This window comes from Copadichromis virginalis, linkage group LG12, assembly GCF_057382275.1.
Source record: "Copadichromis virginalis isolate Kocher_CV1m ecotype Utaka linkage group LG12, C_Virginalis_male_GT1.1, whole genome shotgun sequence".
NCBI classification, from domain to species: Eukaryota; Metazoa; Chordata; class Actinopteri; order Cichliformes; family Cichlidae; genus Copadichromis; species Copadichromis virginalis.
This window is the reverse complement of record NC_140629.1, coordinates 17,315,656-17,330,560: the sequence shown is the minus strand read 5'-3', so window position 1 is coordinate 17,330,560 and position 14,905 is coordinate 17,315,656. Positions and strand designations below refer to the sequence as shown.

General features: G+C 39.4%; 1 protein-coding gene across 2 annotated transcripts in view; it reads left to right on the top strand.

Annotated features, from left to right (window-relative positions):
* Positions 1-15: 15 nt before the first annotated feature.
* pebp4 (phosphatidylethanolamine binding protein 4) overlaps positions 16-14,905 on the top strand; it is a 53,401-nt gene continuing 38,511 nt past the window's right edge. The window contains exons 1-4 of one of the 2 annotated variants that reach the window (XM_085475075.1): positions 16-120; positions 1,029-1,082; positions 1,228-1,325; positions 2,985-3,111. In XM_085475075.1, coding sequence (XP_085331201.1) covers positions 118-120; positions 1,029-1,082; positions 1,228-1,325; positions 2,985-3,111 — 282 coding nt within the window. In that variant the 5' untranslated portion in view covers positions 16-117. The remainder of the gene's footprint in view (positions 121-1,028; positions 1,083-1,227; positions 1,326-2,984; positions 3,112-14,905) is intronic. The other variant, XM_085475076.1, reaches the window with a different exon arrangement.

Sequence of the window (14,905 nt, the reverse complement as noted above, 5' to 3'; positions counted from 1 at the left end):
TTTGTGCAGCCTCATCACACGTCAGAAGGACCGAGCCCTGCGCAGAGGCGGCAGCAGCAGCTGAAGCAGAAGGAGGAACCTGCAGCCAAACAAGCCCCAGCCGACAACTTTTGAGACATGGTAATGTTTATGACACATGCATGCTACTATTCTTAATGCTAGTTTAGATTCCTATTGCCTGTGTGTAGTTTTATTTCAGGTTAGCTGTGGACTTGCGCAGACACTCCGACGCTCAGTAATACACTGCATAAATATAAACAAGCTAAAATAAGTAAAGGCTAAACTTGCTAGTGTTAGTAACACATTAAAAGACATGGGGACTCGCTTTTAGTACAGCCTTGAGTTTACCAGTAGAAAACAAAATATAACGGAAAGCAATGACGTGAAACGGAGATGGGAGCCATTAAAAGTTAAATATAGCATCTAATGCATTAGCAATTCTTGCGGTGTAGCGCGCGACCGGCTCGGTTTAAGGACACACGTGACATAAATTAAAAATTTGTGATTGGACAATGACGTTGCCTACAGCCGTGAGGACCCAATTCCGCCTGTGCTTTTTATGCAAACTACGTTATTTTTCTCTTGGTGTGCAAACATGCGTAGTGATATGCTGCTGATGTGTCATCTAGTCGAACAGGTGTAGGTGAGTTTAGATTAAGCTCTGATTGGCTGAGTGTGGCAGTAGGCGACCTAATTGTAACCAAACCTGATCAAGCACAAAGGACCGGGGAGGGCGGAGGCATACTAGCTTTGCTAATCAGCTGACTTTTAAGTAAGTGAAGGGGAAAAAGTTCAACTGTCCAGGCTAACTGCAGGTGATTGATTTGTGCTTTTGTGTGTCTTTTATGAAGATACTTCTTTATGATTGGAGTTTCTGTTCACACTTAAGCATCAATGTATCAATATGTGTCTACATAACATTAAAAACTACAAAATCACTTACAGCTGTGGCTTTCCAAAGACATTTATCTCCATCAATGTCTGGCAAACATGACGCTCATCATTGATTTTCTTTTGCTTTTGTGGAGCCACACTGCATTGATGAACAAGCAGAGCAAATAGAGACTCTTCTACATCTGCCGGTATGCACAATCGTTTGTTGACCTGGACCTGGACTGCCACTCTGTAATTCAATGTTTCTGAGAGCCTGTTGCTGCAGAATAACACTGTTTGACTCAGAATATTTCCTAAATGATAGATGGCTGGCTAATCGCTGTTGTTCTGCAGGCCATACTGGCTCCTATTTTTGGGCTCATCCTTTTGGGGCTGTTCCACACGGAAGCAAAACAACACACCCTCAGCTCTCAGGATGCTTCTTTCTGTCAGTAAGTCACCAATGAGAGCTGTGATCATAGTGTGTTTGCAATGATACAGTTGTGTTCATATATTTAAAATTTCTTTGAACTGTTCTTTTTCCAGGGTGGAACAGTTGCACAGCTTAGAGTTATAATATGACAAGAATTAGGTGCACTAGTGTGAGTTTATTTTGGATTTTCTCCAATCCACACAGGGTCAAAAGTATGCATGCACAGTCTTTTCATAAGTGGTGCTGAAGATGCTGCAGTGTCTTTTAACTTGACAAGTCCAAGGCCTATTAAGTTCTTGGTAGTGATCATGGTTGACTACAAGTGGTAGTTTGTCTGTCACTGTGAAAAGGATTTGTTTGACAGCATTGGATCGACCAGTACTCAGAAAAATGGGAAAGTCTGAGGAGCTCTGAGAAGGGGAATTGTAGATTTGCACAAGCTGGGAAGGGCTACTTTGGAGCAATTTCTAAACAACTGCATATTCCAAATTCAAAGAACTGTACTTAAGTACAAGTTATTCAGATGTGTCACCACTTTGCCGTGGTCTGAAACAGGCGCCTTGAGGCGACTATTGCTGTGATATGGCGCCATATAAATAAAATCTAACTTTGAATTGAATTTTAACTGGAAGAAGACCCAACCTGTCACTCTCACATGAGAAGTAATTGAACAACCCAGGAACCGCCAAGGCTCAAGCCTGCCATAAACTGGAAACTGATTGAAGCAAGTTTTACATGAGGGGGTGCCAAACAAGTAAAAGGCCCCTTTTTCAAAGTCACATAAACAAGCCAAATGACTGCTAGAGAAAAGGTTTATGGTCAAACAAGGATTGAGCTGTTTCGCCAGAATGACAGGAGGCGTGTTTGGTGGACTGAAAGTGAGGCTTTCAAGCCTAAGACCCATGTACCAGCTGTCAGACATGGTGGTGGTAGCATCATGCTCTGGGGCTGTTTGGCTACCAGTGGTACATTGCACAAAGTAGATGAAATAATGAAGAAGGTGGATTACCTCTAAAATCTTCCAACAGCGAGACAGTTGAAATCTGGACACAATTGGGTTTTCCAATAGGACAATCATCCCAAATATACATCAAACTGAATATGGAGTGGCTAAAGCAGGCTAACCTTAACCCAAAGACATCACCTCAACCTGATTGAAAATTGGTTAACTATGCTTAAAAGCCCAGCCTATGCCCGAACACCAATCAGTTTAAATGAATTCTACCTATTCTGCTAAGAAAAGTGTTAAAATATCCAGGCAGAGTTATTCCAAAGTGTCTGCTACAGGTGCATCTTGCAAAGTGACATTGAAACGAATATTAGTGGGGTAGCATGTATATACTTTTGACCCTTTGTGGATTTGAGAAAATCCAAAATAAATTCAAACTTGTGCACCGATTCTTGTTTTTTAAAGTCATTAAAGATGAAAGCTGTGCAATCATTCTTACCTGGAAAAAGAACCGTTTAAAAAAAATCATTAAACCCCCCAAATTACCATGACATCTATGCCCACAATGAGTGGAGGTAAACATGTCACCACAGCTGTATGCAGGCTATATACACTTTGTTAAACTACCTGTGTTTATCTTACGATGTGCATCTGTTCACTTCATCCTTAATACAACATAATACAAACTATATAGAATTAGTTTAATTTTAATATGTCTCTTCAATAAAGTGGTGAACTAGAGGTGATCTACCCAGAGCTGGACATTTATGAATGCCTCATAATCCCAAAGAGCCTCAGAGAGCAAGTCAGCGAAGTTTGGAAAGCCCCACAGGTGTACTTCTCTACTGCGCAGAAGGTAAGACCTCATTTAAGGAATGTCAGAGCAATGAAATACCCCCTTCTAATCCTGTATTTGTGTCCACAGAATAATTATTCCACTGCTGAGGGTTGTTAAATATGAGCATTTTGTCTTATTAGTTAAAGTATTCTGCAGGGAAAATGGTCAGAATTATTCTAGCAGTTAAAGTTTGGGGGCAAAGTTAAACATTATATTTTGTCTCTGTGAAGACAGCGTTAAGTGGGGAAATATGCACATGCTTGTTTCCAACACTAGGGGGCAGGAATGAATAAAAAAAGGTTTCATGTGTACCTAAGTGGGACAGCTCTAGCGTTACATTTCTGAGAGGCATAATTTAAATAACAGCTTTCTAAATCATAAGTTAAAATAAAGTGTTTTTTATATATGTATCACAGAACACTTTAACTTTTGAGTATCCCTGTCCTCTTCTGTTACCACAGCTGCACTTGTCATTGTTTCATTGCAGCAGCCTCTGTCACCAGAGGGGGGTGCAATTACCCCACACTTGTAAGTCTCTCAAGGAACAATTGTCTCAAACAAAGGTTATGTTGTATCTGCACTTATAGTTTGTACTATCAAATTGTAAAGTTGGTAATATTGCTTGGTGTCCTCATTTCTGGTCTTTGAATGACTAAATGTAAAAAAGAAAAAAAATACATAACTCATAAGCAACACACAATAAATCACCACCCTCAGTTAGGTGTTAGTGGCAGTTATTAAAATGAGCTGCAACAGACAGCAAACAAAGATGTGAATGCTTCTCAGTAATGAATCTCTGACATGATATCTTTCACGAGTTAATAAAGTTTAAGATGAAAACAGTTTTAACTCAAGTTTAAAACACACTAAACACAAGATGAGAAAGATTTTTATCAGTACAGCTGAGAAGGATCCAGCCTAAATCACAAGTATTTAATTGAAGCTACAGCTTTAAATTTCTTGTTAGCCTTAATATTTTGGATAAGTTTAATTTGAATATGAATCAGATGATGTTTACTGCTTGTAAGAAGAAAATGACATTAACAATCCATGCCTAAATACAATTTATATATAATAGACTGAAGCAAGAATGGAAAATGAGGTGACAGTGCACCTAGCTGAGGATGCTTTATTGTTCTCTCCAAATCCTTACATTCAGATGATCTGTGTAGTGAAATTCTCTATGCGATTACTTATCAGTGGATCATTTTCTGTGTAGTTGTGAGCAGCAGATTGAAAGAGACATGCGACCCATTCCACAGAAAGAGCGCTGAAAAATCCTACATCTGTAAATTGAAAACTTAAATTGAAAGCCACCTCGATTTAGGAGCTAGTTTATGAATTTCAGAGCTAAGCAGTCTAGCTTGAACATGATCTATTGCCCTTCTCTTGCCCAAACTCCATTTGATCTATGGTCGTATTATCTGTAATGCTGTCTTACATGATTCTCTTTTATTGCTTGAATCAGTGTCAGACAGCAAAACAGATTACATGTTAGATTAAATCAATACAAACTTTATTTGCTCAGCTTTGAAATTCTCAATTCTCCATTTCTCCTGACACTTATGTAAACACACGCTATTGAAGGCTGAGATTGTCGCCCGTGGTTCTGCGGTTGGTCTGCTGGTCCACCACGCTTTCTGTCACCGTGCCATGCTGCCAGCGCTGCTGCTATTCTCTGCCACACAGCCCTTGTACCCGGTAGCAAGAATACAGAATAGTGGCCGCTGAAATCCACCCACTGTAACACCCACTTCATTACTGGGACGGGATGCATGCCTGCTGAGTAATTGTAATAGAACACAATGGGCAGTAGTCCCATAAACCTCAATCTAAATATGTGCTCATGACCAAAAACAAAAGCAAAGGATCACAAAAACTGCGGATTTCTGTGTCCAAACTTCAGCGCTACTGTTCGCCACTTTGAACTTATGTGTTATGAAAACCTGGCGTGTGTGCTAATGGAGTGTTTTTAGAAATCCTGCTTACTCTCTGCATCTTCAGAAGCATCTACCGTGTGAAGTGAGTGGGATACGCATTGGTTCATGTGACTGAACTGAAAACACGGCTGAATTACGCACAGTCTCTTGAGTAAAGGTAAAATGCTAATCGGTGTAGGACAAATGGAGACATTTTAGAAAGAGCTCGGAGTACAGATTGCTGAAGGCCCCATGTTTGACATGAACGTAGTTTCATAAATATTTTAACCTCTGAACCTGTTGGTGGTCTAAAACACTCCTCTGTGACTGTAAATTCTTTGGAACACATATTTAGATTGCTTATTGCTACAATGAGTAGTAATAAGCAATTGGTCATTATAGTTTGGCTTTTCTCGACTGTACTCCAGTTGTAATATACAAAATACACAGTGCAGTCACCTTATGATTGGGATCAATTAGGAAAGAAGGTCATTACTTTACACTTATAACCTAATTCATTCCTCAAATTTAGCACATATTCCACATACGTGATTATATTGATATCTTTATTATCTTCACCCTTGAAAGTTGCCTGTATAAAGAGCATTTGAAGAAATAATTGGAACCTGTTACTTTTAGTATCAAGATAAACATGATGAGTTGGAATCAGTCAATTATATTTATGTACTGTGAGTCAGCTCTCTGTATGCACTGTATAACACGTTTTAAAGTAACATTTTGCTACCGTTGCTAAATATCAATGTGTATGCACTTTACCAGGTGGTCATTATGAAGAATTCAAGTTTATGCTTTAAAAAGTTTCCTAACCAAATTTCAGAAAAAGAAAATTCAAGTCGTCCTATTTCAAATCTAAACTGTTGTTGTTTCAGTCGATATTAATATCTGCTGCAAATGCCAAAATGCTTTTAGGAAGTTTTGATTCGCAGAAAGCAATAGTGAGTTCATCATGTAGATAAATGCTCTTTGGAGAACCAGCAAACTTGCCTGAGGACAGAAAACCTTTGAAATAGAGCTGTGCTTACAGGAAAGAGTAAAGCAAGAGTGAAAATGAAAGCATTTATTATATGAAAAGGATTTAAAACTGTGCATATTTTGCTGTGTTGCAGGTCACCCAGGCGTGCATTTTGGCACAACAAGAGAGCCTTTAAGTGAATTCTGTCCTGGTTTATTTCAGGCTTTATTGACCATTTGTAACAAGGCAGATTGGATTTATTGTAGTCGTTTTGTTTTTAATTATGGAAAGTTAAAAAAAAAAAGGTTTTTACATTTATACATGTCCTTACACGTGTTTTTAAAAAGCAGGTAAGAAGCCTTTCCCATGGGTCTTAATTCAGCCCTCGGATAAACTTCTGGTCTTCTGTTTTTACTTCCAGTGAAGTACCAAAGATTTATACGTGCACATGTCTACACCTATATCACTGGCTGCTATTAATTCAACTAACTAATGTAAGATCTAAAGGCACTAAGGAATAAGTGACATACAAAGCCTGCTCGCACTAATGTTACACAGTTTGACTATTTTGTTTTAATCTGAAGGACATGTTTGTCTTGTGTTTTTTTTTTTTTAATGAACCAATTAATTCAATTATTTATTTTAGATGCTCTTTTGTGCATCCGTAAGCCTTGTCATGCTTGTTATTACTGACGCTAATGTGTGGTACGTTTTATTTAAACGATTTTTTTTTTTACTCTTATTTCGATGGTCATTTTTCATTGATGTAGTTTGTGTAAACAACACAGGCCACAGGACTGCTATCTTTACCACATAGTTACTCCAAAATTGGAGACAGTTTTAGAGTTGTTTTTCTTTTCTTTTTTTTTTTTAGTAAGGACCATAGCCACAGGGCACATTCTTAGACATGGGGGATTTCAAAGCCTTGTTTTTGGGTAGACATTTCTTGCATCTGGTGGATGGAATGAGGGTTTAAACCATTACTGCGATTAGAGCTGCCTCACTATGATCTCTTGAGCTTGCTTACTGCTGCTAATAGCTGTTTCCTCTCTATTTCCCTCTATCTTTTTTCTTTTTCGCTTTCTCTCTTTCCGTGAATGATTTTTATGCTTTGCTAAAACATGTGGGGGCGTTGAGAGAGGATTTAAATGCAACGATCCCCCTCCTCTTTTTTTGGTGAATCTCAGTGTTCTTTTCTGCAAGCCTCTGATGACGACAGGGCAGCTTTAAGCCTGGCAGTGCCCACGGCAGGCTGCCGTCTCAGCGCTGCCCACTCTCCTCTGTGTTGGCATGCTGGAGAAAGCGAGGGTGGGGTTCCTCTCTAACAGACCCTGTCATTCCTAGGAAAGCCTACATGTCCACCCATGCAGGATTCCTGATAGGTCTTCATGTTGGGGATGTGATAGCGGCGAGATAAGGGTTTTTATTTTCCGTAGGTGATGGCCTTGATTCAGCAGAGAATCTAGAAGATGCACATCTAGCTGAACCAACATGGCACTTCCTGCACTTTTTATATGAAGTTGAGGGTCAGTTAGTGAAACATGTACCATCTAATTGCATATTCATTGTCATCGGGTGGGTGTTTTTGGCTCTGCTGGATTAAAATCAGCCTGTTTGGCTGGGATTCAGGGAGTTTATTTCCTTAACTAATGTTCCCCTTTGTCATCATAACACCCCGTTAAGCTGACCCGTATCCCGCTCCATTCAGACACAGCCCATTACTACACAACATGTATGATTCACACAAGCTTCTAAAGAGGGGAAGAATTCCAACCTTGTGCTACTAGGAGTACTGGATTGATGATGCATATTTATTGCGATGAAGCGAGGCAATAAACCTCCTCCTCGCACAGAAGAAAAATAATTTGCACCTCACGGAGCATGTGTGTGGCATGTGGACCGCTACAGGTGAAAACAGAGGTAGTTATACAGGAAGCCGCGAGGTTTAAGGTTTGCCCTCATTTGGCAAGTCTGAAGAACAAAGAACAGTTTATTTGAAATTATATGTAGACTGTACCTGACACCTGTATATCTCATTTTTACTTATTTTTATTTTTCATTTCTACCACCTTTTCCTTTGTTTTTCCATCCACTGTAATGATAGTATATTCGTTTTTTTAACTACTCTTTGTACCCTGTTGTTGCAGTAGCGTGGCATTCCTTCACCTTACGTTTGCTCTAAGAGCGTAGGCAGCAGTACTTGTATATAGTGGCTGTGAGTAAAATATGATTTCAATTACCATGAAAATGTATTGTGTTATCAATGGGAGGATAAGAACAGATTAAAGAAGCTCTGGTATGCTCTTACCACTGACAATGGTCAGGCTTATAAGCAGGCAAGCTGAATTTGAGAAAATGATTCACGGTTTGACCAAAGCCCTAAAATCTAAAGCCAGCTCAACCTACCAACATACATTTAAGAGGAACTTTTCTTTTATATTGATTGGACTTTTTTTTATTTGTTTGTTTTTAAAGGTCAATTTTTTTCTTGGCAGGAGAAATAAAGGCTGTCGTTCATTTTTAAAAACGTAACAACTGAAGACAATGGGCGACAGTTGTGAAATTCGTTAATTAGATTCAAACTTGCCTCAGCGCAAAGGTAATAGCGACGACTTAGCGAAGCAGCAGGTCTTTAATAAAAATACCACCTGAACCTGTGCTGCCTCATTATTATTCAATATTCACACAGAAACTCTCTCTCTCGCTCTCTTGTCGGTTCATATACATTGACTGCAAGATCTGTTCAGAGATTCATAATCCGCATGGGAAGTGTGTCTGCTGTGGATACTTAGACAAACATACAAGATTAAATTTCTATTTATATGAGCCACAGAAACCTAACATTTGCCAGAGAATCACTGTAAGATCTGCAGACGACTCGGTTGTGCTTTGACACAGTGAGAAACTTGCACATTTTCCTTAATGTGTTCTGTCCAGCGGGGGGGGGAGCGGAGGTAGAATAAACTAGAAACTTTCCTTTGGATACTTAGTCGTAGAATATTGCGTCTTAAATATAAAAAGGGTGACTAGAGACTTGAAACTTTCCAGACAGATTTACTGAGGTGCCTATGTGTGAAACTGAGGTAATTGACTCCCCCCCCTTTTCTTGGACAGCTTCTTTTGTTTTACGACTAAGTAATCGCAAAGTTATAAGTGATCAAGTGAAGTTTACTTAAGACCCAGAAGCTTGGCTTAGTGGCATTTTGCCCAAAATGTTTTGTGCTTCTCATTTGTGGTCCGGCACAGGGGTTTAGTTACAGTTGTGTCCCAATCCTCTGATTCACCTTCTTTAAGAACAGCTTCGGGGCTGCTCATAATGCTTAACTCTCCATAATGCCATCCCCTTCATCTCCCCAGTGGTCTTATTGTCTTAAACTCGAGATGGGGAGAAAGAGTGTAAGAAGAAAAAAAAACAGGTTAATACATGTTTGGCTCAGGCAAAGTATCTTTTCAAAGACAGACTCTATTTAAGTTTTTTGGAGAATGTTCTTCTAGTGTTTCTCGTTTCTCCCAACTTGTTTAGTTACACTTTCCTTTTTTTTCACTGCTTTTTGAGGTAAGTTAGGTTGCATTTGACATTAGAAGGCTGCTCGCTGTCGTTGCAGTCAGGTCCATTGGCGCGTCGATTGATCTGAGGGAATGATAAAACTGTCTTCCATGTCAATTTCCTTACCCTGTAGTTTGGAAGCAGAGAAAATGTTATGCAAATGATTTGTTAATCCCTTTACATTATTTGTTCCATTTCTCCCTTTCATTTTCACACTCAGTGTTTCTAACACAGCGAGCTGACAGGCGGACACCCTCAGACTGCTAATTCTTAAGATAGCAAAGAAAGTCAGTCATCCGTCCCACATTTAGTATGCACTCGCTTCAAATTAATCAATGTGACTTTAATGATTTACCTGAAAACCGATCCTGAAAAGGCCTTCAGCTGCCTACATTTTAAAGAACTTGAACTTTAACCTTTGTTTTTTCGGTTTTGTTGTGCATTTCTTTTTTTACATGCTATCAGCAGATTAACAGTCTCAAGGAAAACATTGACCTGCGCAATTAAAGCTATAAAATCAGCATAAGCAAGATAAGACGGCTGAGCCTAAGCCGAGAGAGCACATGAAACTGTGACCAGTGTTTTTTTTTGTTTTTTTTTTCCTCTCCCCCCTTTCCTAGTTTTGTTGTCCCAAAGGTTGGTGTTAAAAATAATAAGAAAGAGGTGGGATGGTCTTAGATTCAAGAAGCTTAAAATGCAAAATCTCAAATAAGCCCAATTTTTTCCACCCAATAGCGTTGCGTTTTGGTGGGTTTGTGTTGATCGTCTCAACTGACTCACATGCCGCCCCTCCCCAAATAAAAACACTAGAGATTTACGTGGCTTTTCAAAAAATGTATCTAGACATTTATCCAGCTTAATCTTCTTAACATATTAAAGTGATTTGCTTTACCCTGAAGTGGCTGAAGCTGCAAGCTCACCGCCCCTCATGGCACTAAGACCTCAGAAGCATTGTGGACACCTTCCGCTCCTCATAAAGAGGGAGGTGGGCAGAAGTCGACCTGCTTCTCATCTGTGGCGCTGTGGCTGTCCCCGCTGTGCGTCCATTTTACTTTTATTTTTTTGTTCTGTTATTAGTCCAACTGTTGCACTCAGTCAGTGTTCTTAGGCACATGGCTCTGCCAGCACTGCCCACACTGTGGTGTGGAGGTTTGGAGCTCTCAGCTTTTGAGCTGAACTGAAAGAGCTCTCTCACAGAGTAGGTGTTGGCAGGATGCTTTGTTTCTTTCTGTGAATGTCATAAGAGGTATGGATAATGAGAAAACCGAAGCGTAGTGATGGCATGATATATCTGGGTGCCAAGTTTATGCCTGACTGCAGATTTGGGCATTTTCAGATAGATGATGTGCTTAACCTTTTCTTCAGACGCGACACAAATCTGAGAATCAGTTGTGACAGTTAAAATGTGTTTTTTCCTTAAAACACCACTTAACAAGCCGGCCAACTAAAAGGTCCTGGTCAAACTTGAGTATTGCTAATGTCCTTACTTGGCATAATGCTCTATGGATGTGCCTGAGGGCATTAGTGTTGCCAGATCTCATCAGGAGAGCTAAGAGTTTACACTTGGAGATATTCATTGTAACTGAAGTCTTTGACCATCCATTGTCATCGTGGTATTTAGCTTAATGTGTGTCAAAGTTAAATGTGACATTGTGGTCAACATTTTTTTTAAAGATGTGGTTAAATTCAGACAGGACCGGATGGGTTTGAATAGGTTTTTTCCTTTAATGAATGAAATCATCATTTAAAAATGGCATTTTGTATTCACACGGGTTATCTTTGACCAATATTAAAATTTGTTTGATGATCTGAAACATTAAGTATGACTAATATGCAAAAACCAAGAAATCAGGAAGGGGCTTATATTTTCTCACGGTACTTGTACTATTTTTGAAGTGGGGCATTAGGAATGCAATTCAGTTGAATTTTATTTATATAGCACCAAATCACAACAACAGTCACCTCAAGGTGCTTTATATATAAGGCAAAAACCATACAATAATACAGAAAGAAAACCCAATAATAGGATGAGCCCTTATGAGCAAGCACTTGGTGACAGTGGGAAGGAAAAACTCCCTTTTAACGGGAAGAAACCTCCAGCAGAGGGAGAGCCCTCTGCCGCAACTGGGTGAGGGGAAGGGAAAAAATGAACGAATAAATGCGAAGCTTTGACCACAAAACCTTTAAGTGTTACTGCTGAGGGAATATTAAAGTTCTCCTTTATGGTGCAGTGTAGCTGACCTGATACCACATATCTGCATACGGGGTAAAAAAACAGGTCACTCATGGCCTATGTGTGTGTGTGTGTGTGTGTCGTTTTAGAGTGATGACACATAAAAAAAAGGTGTTGTTTGTCACACATACATGGCACGAAATATTTTGTAACAAGAGCACTCAGAGAGCACAACTCCCTCCAAAGGGCGTGACCTTAACCATGACCCGATTGTCACCTAAATTAAATCAGCTCAAGCTGTTATTGGTGTCTACCATCTCACAAAATGTAAACATGGCATCTTGAAAACTGGACTGCTTGACTGCTGACAAACAGACAGACAAACTGTGTTATTTGGGTTATTTGGACATCACATAAATCAATGCGGCAAATACTTTCTCCTGAGAAACAGAATCTTGACTAGTTTGGGTAGATTAGCTTGAAAAATGACTCAAAGAACTAGGGCTGTGCGATATGTCCCATATGTCTCATATCCCGATATAAGAATTCTATTGTCTGATAACGATATAAATCACAAAAATGTAACATTTTTGTAAATTCTGTGACTCTCGGGCAGCTTGACTTGCGGGAAGTGTTTCCAGCTGCGCGTCATGTAGCTGGAGTCGAGTGTTTTAACCGATGCATGAAACTACACATTTTTAGACATAAGTTGTAACAGCCGCCGTTTTCTTTGTGAGTATTTATTACACGGTGTGCTGCGGGGAAAAGCCTGTTCTAACGTTTGAGTCTAAGGTTTATTTTTTAGCACCTGGCGGCTCTCTTTTACTTCTCATCCGTAAATAATCTGCTCTTTCACGTGATTCAGTTTATTTTGAAAAGTCTCAACAGGATCTTGAGCTTTATTGTGAAAGGTTTATGTGGAACATAAACAAGCGGACACGCGATGGTTTTACCGTCGTTGTTGCTAACACAACGCATAAAAACAGGTGCTTGTCCGTCCTAAGAGAAAGAGAGAACTTTAAGAAATTAATATAGCCACTACAGTGACCATCAAAACGATGACAAAATATTGCTGTAAAGAGTTTATTTTGCAACACCACGAAACAAACGATAGCGTAAAATGAAACGATAGACGTTTTTATATCGTCATCCGATATATATCGTTATATCAAACAGCCCTACAAATAACTTATTTATGAGACCAGTTGCCGACTTATTTGCGATAATGACACATCAGTTATGAGTATAGTAACTGTTATAACTCTAATCTCTTAAATTGTATGCATTTATGTAGAGATTTGATTGCAGAGCACAATTCCAGATCATATACAACACGGCATGAAAAGAGCGTAATAGTGTTGTTATGTCGCTGAACAATGGATCATTTACAATGAAACTAATGATCTAGATCAGCGGTCTCCAACCTTTTTTGTGCCACGGACCGGCCTTTAATGTGTCGCGGATAAATACAACAAAATAAAACTAGTACCGGTACCGAAAAAAAGAAGATTTATTCATAACGCACATGAAAAGACCCAGGAAAACAGAGTTAACGATCAAAACGATAACAAAATAACGCTGAAAACTTATAAAAACCCTGAAAACTGTACATTTCACACCTGAGCCTCAACTTTCGCGGCCTGGTACCAAACGACACACGGACCGGTACCGGTCCGAGGCCCGGGGGTTGGGGACCGCTGATCTAGATTGTAATAAAACACTGATGACTCATTATAAATGTTTTCTTTTCCCAAAAGAAGAAGAACTCTGAACTGTGTTGTTACATTTAACATGCAGATATAGGTTTCAGGAAATGCATTTGCTGCTTACGAAACAATATAATTTTTATGTAGGTTCCTGACAGATATTACTGGACAGGAAAGACACAACAGACAGTGATCATTGAGACTCTCACAGAGAACATGCTGTATGTTCCTGTCCTAATGACTTGACTGTGTTCCCGTGAATCTGTGCAGTTATTAGGATTGTGGCTTGTGGAATGGAATGTATTGTTTTGGTTTATCTCTTTTCATATTCAAACAGCTACTTGACCTCTTGTACTTGGACTAAATGTCTGACAGGTGTTAAAATCATGCGCTGAGGGTATCCAGATAAATGTTGTTGAATGTAGCAAAGCTCCACTTCAAACAAACTATGAGTGGTAGCTTCTTTTCATAGCACGCAGAATAGAAGAAATTGATTGGAACTGGGAGGCTTAGGACTGGATTTTCCGCAACCATAATATTTTTTTTTTAACAACTGCAGCTTAAATTTAGATATTTTTTTTTCCTGGCTTTGTTTTTTTTTATATTTCTTTGTCCAAATCCTATCGAGTGGTGCTTCAGGTTTTTCCTTGAGTAAAAAGTTGATATTGTTGTGAGGAGGGAAAAAGGACTTTTTTCATGTGTGCAGGAATGTAGATTTCTTCCCCCCGTGAAATCCTAATTGTGCCTTGGAGGGCTGGTAGGGTATCTCTGCTCAGCTCAGCTCAACAGGATTTGTGTCTGTGTATGTTAGAGTATGTCTCTTAGCTTGAATACGGATATAACCCTTTCATTGCACAAGCTGCTGATTTTTCATATTTGCCGATAGGCTGATCCTGTGTATCCGTAGCTTTTTTTGTGGAAGACATTGAAAGTTTTTGTTTGGGAAGCTTCCATATTTAATTTTTCTTTCCACTTTAAATATTTGATATTTGTTAAGAATTAATGCAGATAACGTGCGGACCTCTTTTTCTGGCCCAGCGGTTTCTTTCGAAACTCCCGAGAGCAGGTTCGGTCAATAGTGCATGGTCAGATGGATGACACATCGCAGGTCAAAACCATATCTGTCCCTGCACGAGTTATTGCTGTGCATTTATCTATGCAAATCCAGGATAAGATCCTATCTGCCTGCAGCGACATATCCCCCTGGATTTCGTCTATGTGAGCTAGGCAGGTTATGGTTGACAGTTAAAAAGGAATTGCAGGAACATATATGCGGAGATTATTGCTGCAGTCATTAATTGCTGCTTGAAAGGGGATTAGGATTACCAGTCCTATAGAACACTCTAACACCTGTCCTTCCTCACATCTAACAATGTTACTTCAGTTTTCCTTATTTCACTATCAGTTCAAGTTGGCAAAATAAAAAAGGCTGATTTATTCAAATGAATCATCAACGCTGGAAATGATTCAATATGTGCCACATTCAGATGGGTG